The following is a 10,994-nucleotide window of genomic DNA, read 5'->3' as shown; positions in this document are numbered from 1 at the left end:
CATCAAGCCACTGGACAGCAGGAAATAATTTTTTACCCGAATGCCTGCATAAAAGTTTCCCTGCCACTTCAGTTGCATTAATGAGCTTCTGTATTCCACCCCAGAACTGGCTGCAATTTCAGTGACAGCTAAAATGATCTCTTGAAAATGGTTTATAAAAACCTCATCTACCAATCTTAATAAAAGGCTGTAAGACTAGAAAGGTATTACAAAAATCAAAATTAACTTTTGTTTTGAAATTTTATTAGATCTTGACACAAAATCGTTACAGCAGCTTGTGGTCTTTCTTCGTAAGGGAATGTTGATAGCAAATAAATTCTTTAATATAACACATCAGACAGTTTCAAAGGTCTAGAATCACTGCACAGGATTCTTCAAGAGAAGACTCTACATGCTAAAGTGACAGTTTTCATCCATGAATTTTTTAATTCCCCCACCCCCACTAATTAAGGAACATTATTATCCTTTAAGACAATTGTAATATGTTCAGTTTCTAATACACAAACTGGCTAACCAAGGGAGGTTGAGCGTCATTACCAAACCAGAGCACTTCACCAGCACAGGAGCCTGCTGCGAAAGGATTCCGGCAGTACACAAGTGCAATCAGACAGCAGACCATGCTGGTCCTAGCAATAAAACCACAGCAGAGCCTTCAGAAAACGCCCCAACATGGGAAGAGTGTAAAGAGGCACAATGTGTTTAACAAAAGGTCAGATCGGGATCGAGTTCTGATCTCACCCTTTGTCCCCAGTCTGTAGGGTTGTTATCAGTCTGCTGTGCAATACTGACATCTGTTGGAGGGGGGAAGTTGCCAAAAATGTAAGTGCAGATATTGTCCATGTCTATCTCCTCCACTGGGGCCCTTTTGGTAGTAGCAATTGACAGTTCTTTACCCACAGTACAAAGTAATAACCGTTTAGTGCATTCCAAGTCTGCTGGAAATAGAACAGCACAAGGAAGTTACAAGTGAGAGATTTTGGAAAGTGATGCCAGTTAAGAGCACGGTCCTCATTTGTACAGAAAACTCCCTTTCCAGTCAGTGATTCCAGGTGAACTCTCAACAGCACAGAATGGAGTCATTTTATCCTTTATTCCCTCGTAGTAACTCGTACCACAAACACAAGTGTGTAGTGTTCTCCATTCCCTCCCGCATGGCCCCAATTATACCTTGGCTGCTGGCACCTGGCTATGTCCGAATCTACCTTCCTGAAAGCAGGGCCAGCACCAACTAAACAAACACTGATAATACAGGGACAAACGTTTTGGAGCAGGAGGTATTTTAGGTGACAATTTCTCCAAGCTGCTACTGGTCAACCTCATCTGGTGAGCCACATTATAAACAAAATAAAAAACCGGAACAAAAAACCTTTGGATTTCCAGTTTCTTTGCTACATTCTAACTTTTCAGGAATGTGAAATTTCAGTGGACTTTACAAAGCACGTCAGCGGAGATCACTTACGGGGAGATGTTTAATAGGCCTTGTTTTGGGGATGAGTAGGAGCAGAGAGGACTAAGGAGTCAACACTTCTCAGCCCATGTTTTAGCTGTCATTAACAGAAGGTAAGGCCCTAGGCAGCTACCATAAGCAGAAACCCAGGAGTGTCCCAAACTCTTACCAGGTGCCTACTGATTAGCTCTTACGATATCAAGGAGGTTGATACTCGGGACCAAGTGAGCTTGAGAGTAGGAGGTGGCTGCCTTCAAGTCCAACACCAGCCTCTGCTAAAAATATACACCTACTAAAGCAGACATATTCCATTGACAAGGGCCAAGGCAACCTTCTACGTTAACAATGCTACGGAGAACGTTCTGCTCCATATGGGAGGCAGGGTGTATTGGATTGCTGGGAACTGCTGAATAAATAACCCCCCAAACATGTCAGGATCTCACTGGGCTGGAAAGGGTTAACATCACAGTTGGTAAAAAGATTCCAAATAAAAAGGGTAACATACAGCCTTAAAATGTCTAAACTGCAAACAATGGTGGAGTTAACTGAAAAGCACGTGCCCCAGGATAGTACATGCGTACGAGGGAGAAACGTAACACTTGGATCTGTTTGTCTTACACTTCGTTAAGTGCATCTCTTGTAGTTGCAATATTTATAAAGACTATTCAGCACTTTGATAATGTCTCTTTCATCTCATCCAGCAAGTTGCTCAGCAAGGTGGAATCATTACATTTTCCGTCAACGGATACTGAATTCTCTCCCTTTAAAAAAATAGAGAGTCAGTCAGCCCCTTCTTTAGTAAGGGCACAATTCTACTCCCAGTGGAGCCAAGGCAGGCCCTAGGTCTGTTCTTTGGGAGGGTGATAGGCAATGGCGGATTAGCCACTGAGCCAATGGGGCCTGTGCCCAGGGGCCCTGGCCAACTGGGGTGCCCTGGTTGCTGGGAAAGCCCCCGTGCCTTGACCCTGCTCCGCGGCAGCAGCGCCAGGCGTGGGAATCCCTAGCACCCCCAGACCCCATCAGAAGCCACGGGACAGGGGAAGCAGGGGAGGGGAGAGGAGAAGAGAGACAGGAGGAGAAAGGAGCAAAGGGGTTGTGGGGATGCAGAGGAGGGGGGACCTTGGGTGGAACGGGCTGGAATGGGGGCGGAGCCACAGGCAGAAGAGGTGGGGGACCCCCCCACTTGCTCTGGCCCAGGGCTCCAGGAAACTTTAATTCACCTCTGGTGATAGGATGTGCCCTGCACAACGGCACTGGCCCCTGTTCATTCAGTCACAGGACAGCATGAACAGAGGTTTGTCCACGTCAGCCCAGGCAGAGGGGGCTCACCAGGGTCACTCCCAAGCAGCTGTGCTGGCTGAATGAAGCCACCCTGAATCCCACCCTGTAAGAGTTTTATGACCTGGGAATATTTCCACCTTTGCCTTAAAACCGTAAAAAGGCTCCCAGATAAGCTAGTTTCCACCTGACTGTGCCATTACCGAATCTTATGGAGCACTCACCTTTTTTACCAGTAGGCAGACATGATGACCTTGGATAGAACGACTGTACATTGATGCACAAGAGTCAACTCGTTCCACAACTACAGAAGAAAGCAGTCATTTTTATTTAACAGGTTTTTCTACCTTCTCCTAAAAGAGTAAATACAGCCGCAGTCTGGGACCATCCCGCTGACAGCAACCTGCCCCATGAGTTAAGGTGGTTGGATGTCAATTTGCTTGTTCACATTTTTGGGTTATTTTGGCATATTAAGTTTAATTATGATATTGACTTCACAAAACTGACCTTCTTGCAGCAAAGAGCATATTTATCCAAAAGCTGTTAATTTAGCCTAACAAACACTGGCCACCTTAAAGCCAAGCAGCTTTGGTGAAGAACTGCTGGGCACCAGGATGTGCTGAAGACATTCCACTTTAGTCTAGTCATTTAAAATTTGCAATTACTCCAAGATACAATGCTAAATTCTTCCCATTCCAATTAAATGTAGTGCTGGTGATTGACAGCACTGGAGGCTGAAGTATTCTCTCCACAGAGCCAGCAGCACTGGCTCACTGAACTGGACAAAAGGCTTTAATTAGTTCCTTCTGGGAAGTGACATATGTCTACTAACACTGGGCCAAGATTCCTTCCTCCAAACTGGCTTCACCTGGACTGATTTTGAATCAATGATCTAGAGCATCTACCTTCCCTTGGCCAAGCTCGTCCCTTGCGTAGTAATTTCAGAACAAGAAACCCTGCAGCAGGTTCTGTGTTAGGAACTCACCTGAAAAATGATGATAAAAACAAATCTTTGCTAGTAGATGTTGGAAAGAAATGCTAATTCCATCTACTTTTATAGAGCTCATGTGCAGATCCCCCGACTCCAGCAGCTTGGCGAAAGCATCACTGCAAAAACATGAAGGAGGGATCATGGTACACACTTAGGCTACAGGCCCGTGCTAAGCTCTTTCGTGACAGCACCACGCGGCTTTAATGAGTCTAATCGTGCAGCAGCTCATATACAATTACGATCTAGCAGGAGACTCCGGTTTAGGAGTGGAACTGGGATCTAGCCTCCAGCTGTCTCAGGGTATCCCTATGATCTCTGAAACAGGGAGGAGGAGAAAAATACGCTGCTTATTCAGCGATCTACGTGTGCTAGCGCATCACACACCACGATTCATGCTGTGTTGGGGTAAAGGGGGATGGGAGGACATGTTTTAAGTAAGGAGGAGGTTACATTTTCCTCAGAACAGAAAAACTACAAACAGAAGCAACCACTGGCTGGGAAAGTCAGGAACATGCTGCACATCTGCAAAGCTGGCCCACAAGCAAAGCTTCATGTGGGTGCCAATGCTGCGAGGTGCAGAGGGGATGTTAGAGCCCCCTTGGGTGGCACTTACCTATAGCAAGGCGTTGTGATCAAGTATGAAGCGCAACTGAAGTGCAATTTGAAATCTAGTTTTTCATGGGTTGAACCTTCATCATTCTGCAACAGGTGAAAGGAAAGGAGATGAAGGGAAGCCTGGAGGCAGCAAGAGAGGGTGCCTACCCCAATGCCTGAAGGGCTTGCCGGGGACTGAGGAGTGGAGTTACTGCCACGATTAGGGAATTTGACTTTGGGCCACCCAGCATATTAACAGAGATAAGTTTGGATTTGTCGTCTATGCACGTAGAGGGGTTAAAGGACAGTTTAAACAGTGAACCAGACGGATCTGGCCAAGGTTTAAACTCCACGTCCTGCTGAAATAAAGATTGAACAGACTGAATTTGGCCTATCACACTGATCGAATTTCACAATTTGGGAAACAGCCTGAGAAGCAAACGAACATTTCCTGTTCCCCATCCTAGGAAAGGGCAGATTTGCAACAAAGCTTATAAAAATTGAAACCACAACGATGGCTCTCTCGGAGTCGGCCGTCTACTTGGATTTGGGACTGCAGCTTTATGTTCAAATACGTCACTAATGTGATTACTTGTTGCAATTAGACTAGAAACAGCACATTCTGAAAGGCCAGAGCTTGGTACTTAAACCTCTTAGCCAGCTCCACTCTTGCTCTCAGCATTACACCCAATTACAATCCATTTTTCCAGCCCTTAGAGCTATGGAGCCTAGGTGTCAGTGTAGAACTGATCAGGGAAAGCTGAATCTCCTGCTCACCAGTGACACTGAGACTGACCTCCCCTCCTTCCCAGGCAGATGTCTCCCTGCAGTGAGCCGCTAGCTGACAACAAGCAGCGCAACCTGAAAACTGTCACACACTGCCAGGAGTGACACTGCAGGACATGCTCGTTTTAGACTCAGGATGCTTTTTGTACATGTAAAATACTTCCCAGGTTGCACAATGGGCTGGTGTAGCAGAGGTGAAATGGTGCTTCAGAGACGCTCTAAAGCAGTGCCGTCTATCCATGTCAAGCTCCCTTACGCAGGTCCAAAGGAAGGCAGAAGTAGAGTTTAAAGCTGCACTTACTTTCACTATAAAGGACAACGTTCCTTTTAGCTTCTGAGCCATAACAATGCTCTGAAGAGTAAACACAAACTGGGCTTCGTTAGAGATTCCTAGCGTGAAGAGAGGAGAGAGTGGAGTGAGGACATAAAAAGTGACTTGTGTCTCTTATTACGTGGCTAAGATTTTAATCATTAGCGTTCTGCAGCAGCACAGGACATAGGCACGGAGCATAACCAATGCCTGGTTCTGGACCCTGATTAAGGTTGGGATTTTCAAAGGAGCCTAAGGGGCCAACACATAGAAAATCAACAGAATTTGGTCACCTAATTCCTTTGAGTCACTGAAAAGCCCAGCCTAAAACCAACTACCACCATCAGCTGATATCTGTCCAATGACCCCTCCTGGCAGGATATGTATTTCGCAATGGAAATATAGTAGCTTCCACTTAATGGCAACATACTGCTGCCAGTGTTATAACGGGATTAAGATACTGGTAATGGCATGACACTTACAAGCAACTTTCTTTAAAAAAAAAAAAAAAAAAAAGCATCACCAGCCAGCATGTTTGTAAGGCTGCAGCCAGGGAAAGAAGTGCTGGGATGTGTCCTCCCTGGCGGCAGCCCCATAAACCTGCCTGCAGCTGGTGCTCAGGTCCTCCCAGTGCTTCCTTCTGGGGCTGCAGCCTGGGAAACCTGCCTGCAGCTGGCACCACACAGGAGGCAAGGGGCTGCAGGCTGGGAGGGGAGGCTGTGGCAGGGCCACAGCAGGACTGCATCGCAGACACTGGAGCTGCATGGGACCTCTCCCTGCACTCTCCAGGCTGCACCCTGCTGGGAGACTGCACACAGGGAAAGAAGCACTGGGACATGCTGAGCCCTGACCACCAGAGAATGCAGGGAGAAATATGGTGCAGCCCCCATGTGCTCACAGCATCCCTGCTCCCTATAGAAAGCCCCAGCATCTGGGCTGCAGCACCCATGCCCGCAGCTACCCTACCCACACAGGAAGGTTTGCAGGGCTGCACCTAGGAAAGGTACATCCCAGGGAAGGAAGCTGCTGCTCTGACTGCTGCCTTGCAAACCTGCCTTTTGCCGATCAGCGACTGCCTGACAATAGCAAGCTTTTTGCTGGCAACCGGAGTTGTTAATAAGCAGAATCTACTGTCCTATACAAGCCACTTTTACTTACATACATGTAATACTCCCGCAGTGAAAGCACTTTATAAATATTAAATATTAGAGGGATGTTCCTATTTCTCATGCTTAGCTGTTAACATGCAAGCGTATGTGGACGATTTTTTTTTTTTAAACAGTATGTAACAGTTTTACTCTCTTGCCCTTCAATAGTGCTTTCCTTCCAATCACATGAAAGCACTGTAGTGTCTCTAAGCCTCAATACTCCTGTGAGGGAATTAACCCTCAATTGACCACAGGTGAAGCTGAGGCCCAATGCAGTTGTGTGTCTCAGAGCAGCCAAACTCTGTGAGCTTATCATGCGTCTGCAATCTTTGGTGTAAGTTTAAGGTCTGGATTCAGGTGAGAATCTCAGCTTTCACGGTCACGGAGAAAAGCTTGAGAATGTGACCGCAGTGCAACCTAAAGGTTCAGCACCCAGAAAGCAAATGACCCCATACGATAAAAAAATCGTAATTTTTAAGCCAAACGTCATTTCTGAGTGTTTGGGGTGGCAGCCCTGGTGACATCCAAAGTACATCAATCTGTGGCAGAGCCAGGAAAAGAACATAGGTAGCCTGATTCCCAGCCCTATGTATTAGCTACTAGGTAGCACAGTCTCCCATTACCTGTAAGTACAGTTACTGGAGAGTGGGTACATTTCCAATCAATCTGAGGGTCTACCTAGCATGCAGACTAAGCAGCACCACCAGATACAGCGGCAAAGCTACGTTCTGAACAGTAGCTTAGTTAGTTCTTCCCACATGAGGGCAGTGTGGCACTAGCCATACTGAGACCCACAGACAGAGCTGCAGACTGGCCATACCAGGGGGCAGCTGGAATGGCACAGGGATCCCATCATGTACCGATGACCCTTCTGGCCGCAGCATTTTAGCGTTGAGAGAGTCCAGGACATTTAATTCCATGCTTTTCAGGAAGCTAGTACTCTTGTTTTCGAAGATCACGGAGACAGTGACTTGACTATCATTCTGGAGGTTTCCTTGAATGTCATATGTCTGTGAATTAAGAAATCACAGGGAAGCTTTAGAAGCTGCTTACAGTACACATTGACAGGCTTCAGACAGCAGTGGATTGAACACCATTTAGGGATTACACACATCACCACTGCTGGTCAGCTTGGAGGCTTCATTTAATTGCACTGCAGGACATTTAAGCAGTAGGATCTACCCAGACTTTTGTGCTGATAACTAAAGGGACAGGGATGGATCTTGCTATGGACATCTGCCTGGTAGTTTCTAGCTGCTGGAATTGGGATGGTTCTCTAGTTAAATGCTGCTTATGCAAAACCATTGCATCAATAAGTTGTCCCAGGGCTCTCTCTCAAAACTGCTCAGAAAATGCAAGAGGGAGGGAAGTTAGAGACACACTAACAACTGAGTTACTCACCATTTTAACGTATGAATTTTCAGCAAGAAGGCAGTAACTGGACATAGGCTGAAAAACAAGCAGGAAGTTATACAAAGAGCCAGGTGTATGAAAGAGCACTCAGCTCTACAAAGCAAGCAGACCTCGCTCACAGGCACAATTCTGAACAGAGGGGCATTTGCTTGCACTTAACTGTAATAGCTCTGCCAGAGTGCGAGAATATCTAAGTTCAAGTTTGAGTGTCAACAGCAGCCAACTACTGGAGGCTGCACAGAAACCTCTGTTTACATTTAAGGGTCTCCCAATATGAAGAAATTGATTGATTTCCTTGAACAAGGGAATAGGCTTAAATCAAAGCCTGAGGCCTTGTCTAGGCTTGCAGTGGCATGCAGGGTGTGTATAGCTAAATGCCACAGTGAAAGACGCCTCCCCCAGTGAGCTGCTGGAGCCTTTCCTTGCTGCCTGCTGTGTCAGAGCATTTCCCTGTGGCAGTGGGACACTACAAATAGCAGTGTAGACAAGAGAGGCACTGTCCGGGCATCAGAGAGCCACGTAGGGTATACAGGGATCTGGTGTGTATGTATTCTACTCACCTAAGCAGTGCCTCACCGTCTACACTGTTACTGATACCCGTGCTGTCTGGGTGTGCAATGTCTGTACTCAATACGCTGCTGTGAGTGCAGACCTACCCCGAGAGGCAAAGCAAATCAAGAGCTCACATGGATCATGTTTGAAGAGGCAGAAATAGTAGTTGAAATAGGAGACAAGTCCAAAGGGCAGCCGCCTACCATGGGCTCACTGATTAACTCAACCAGCTCAGCAAAAGCCCCTCAAAAAGAGTGCTTAACGCAGCCACTGTTGGCAACCAGCCCTAGAAACTGCTGCTTCATATCCACATGCCTCTGAGCAATCCTGAACACCAAGGTTTTCAAGCCTAGTTTTTCTCTCCATTTCCAATGTGAAGTGAGTTCTCCAAGGAGCAAATGGGAAACCTTAGCTTAGTTGAAACATTTTCTAACTCTGAGGAGGAAAGGACTTTCGGCTAGAACAGCACCAGGGCATTGTTCTGTGGAGAGCTGGCTGGTCACATGATGGCTCCTCCTCACTTTGCAGGAAGAGAGAACGAAATACACTAATCCTCTCCTAATTAATTATCCATAGAAGCAAATTCTGTAGTTGCCTTAAGGTCATTTGATGGGAGGGTCTATAAGACATGCTAAGATGCTGGGGAAATAGGAACAAGTGCAGCTCTGGTATAATGCAGCAAACACCTCCCCCTCCACCCTAAAGACGCTAGAGCTGCACAGCTCCTCACCGGTAGTGGTTCATCATCTAGCGTTCCATTCTGTACTGACTCTGCTGGTTCTTCCTCACTGTGATGATGCTTCTTCTTGGATTTCTTTTTGTCCTTGGATTTCTCCTCCTTCTCCTTCTTGTGCTTTTTCTTCCTATGCTTGGAGGATTTCTACCATGCAATGGAAACAAGCATCAGCAATGTGCTCTTAAAAACGACCAGTTTCCCTAGCAGTAATGCTTCAACTCTAGGCTCCTGCTCTACACCTTAGTAATAATCCTGTTCTGGGTTCCCAGTGAGGACTGCTGCCTGCCTCCTAGTTGCAAATCCTTCAAACCCAAGGCAGTGTGGTACAAGCAGAGGTCTGAATCGTTAAACTGGAACATATGGCCATGGGTGGAAGCTCAGTGTTGAATATGGTCAGTTAATTGCCCCTTTGCTACGAGGCATAACCCAGCCTCTAATGATTAGGGGTTCAGAGATCCCTAGGGGCAGGTTATCCTATCACTGTCTACAGCAAAGCTTCTTACACCTTCCTCTGAAGCAGTCGTACTGGTCATTGTCGGTAGCAGGATACTGGACCAGATGGAGCAGTGGTCTGATCCAGTCTGGTAGTACTTACGTTGAGATCACGACCACTGGTGTCAATTCTTTAATCACTCACCTTTCCTTCATCGTTGTCCTCTTCTTGCTCTTCCTTCTTTGCATCTTCGTTCTCCTCAGGTTCAGCTAGGACAGTGCTCTCCTCAGGCTCACTCTGGACAGGAAGCAATCAGAAGGGCTATGACACTAACTGAATGTAGATAACGCAAACCCTACAGTCCTGGGTAGAATGGATCAATTCCTGCTGTACTATCTTAGAGCTGTTATTAAAGGTCTGCTAACATGTTTGTTTCGGGGGTTTAGGACTTGGGACAAGACAGCTGCTCCAGGACAAGACACACAAGGTCTCATCGTAGAAACAAGCCTGCTAAAAAACCCCATTCCTCTCCCTCCTTAAAGATGTCAGTTGAAAGTGTAGGTTCCTTTTTTCAAACCTTCCCTATGTCTGAAGCCGTTACTATTTCTAGCTCTGATTCCACACTGCAAAGCAAGGCTTTGGCCAATAATCGAATGGCAAACTCTTCATGGCCTAGGATTGGCAGCCTCTCCCCGTTTTGTCTTGTTACTGCTAAGCTCTGGGGGACCTAGACATGTCATGAACACTGCAATATCCCTAAAGAATGGGATGCAGTGAGGAAGGCATGTAACCCACCTTCAAAACCCAGGTTTCCTTGATCTGCATGTTTCCAGACACACTCAGCTCGGTAAGTTAGTCTGAAGGGGTTAGCGACACGCTGCATACAACGCAGAGAGCTGACTCGGCATACCTCTATTTCCATGCATTTACAGGTGCTTTTCACAGCTACCGATCTCCCTCTGTAGTTGGGCTTGAAGCCTCACCCTACAGAGCAACTGTTAATTGGACAGGACTAACTTCCACTGCCTTATAGCAAAGGGATCCTGGTAGGACCATCAGAAGGAGCTGGAGCCCTCATCCCTCCCTTCTCTCTTTGCACTAACACTGGAGTTCATTTCAGAGCTTGTAACTACTTTCATCCGCAAGGAAAAGCTTTTTTTTGGGGGGGGAGGGGGACCTACCTGTGTCTGTGTAATGGAGGAGGGAGGTGGGGCAGTGGAGAGCCAGAAATCCAAGTCTTCCTCCTGACACACCAAAGCAAACAAACCTTTACCATTGCGTTAATTGTGGATTTACGTTTTAACAT

General features: G+C 46.6%; 1 protein-coding gene across 2 annotated transcripts in view; it reads right to left on the bottom strand.

Moving 5' to 3' along the window:
• Positions 1–221: 221 nt before the first annotated feature.
• AP3D1 (adaptor related protein complex 3 subunit delta 1) overlaps positions 222–10,994 on the bottom strand; it is a 69,173-nt gene continuing 58,400 nt past the window's right edge. For both annotated transcript variants that reach the window (XM_039515336.1, XM_039515337.1), the window contains 10 exons: positions 10,870–10,932; positions 9,893–9,985; positions 9,250–9,399; positions 7,956–8,003; positions 7,375–7,564; positions 5,398–5,486; positions 4,330–4,415; positions 3,711–3,832; positions 2,950–3,029; positions 222–2,208 (listed from right to left, as the gene is read on the bottom strand). In XM_039515336.1, the coding sequence (XP_039371270.1) occupies positions 2,113–2,208; positions 2,950–3,029; positions 3,711–3,832; positions 4,330–4,415; positions 5,398–5,486; positions 7,375–7,564; positions 7,956–8,003; positions 9,250–9,399; positions 9,893–9,985; positions 10,870–10,932 (1,017 nt within the window). In that variant the 3' untranslated portion in view covers positions 222–2,112. The remainder of the gene's footprint in view (positions 2,209–2,949; positions 3,030–3,710; positions 3,833–4,329; positions 4,416–5,397; positions 5,487–7,374; positions 7,565–7,955; positions 8,004–9,249; positions 9,400–9,892; positions 9,986–10,869; positions 10,933–10,994) is intronic.

The sequence above is a fragment of the Mauremys reevesii genome, linkage group 26 (assembly GCF_016161935.1).
Source record: "Mauremys reevesii isolate NIE-2019 linkage group 26, ASM1616193v1, whole genome shotgun sequence".
Lineage (NCBI taxonomy): Eukaryota > Metazoa > Chordata > Testudines > Geoemydidae > Mauremys > Mauremys reevesii.
The sequence above is the reverse complement of the archived record's forward strand: the minus strand, read 5'-3'. Positions and strand labels throughout refer to the sequence as shown.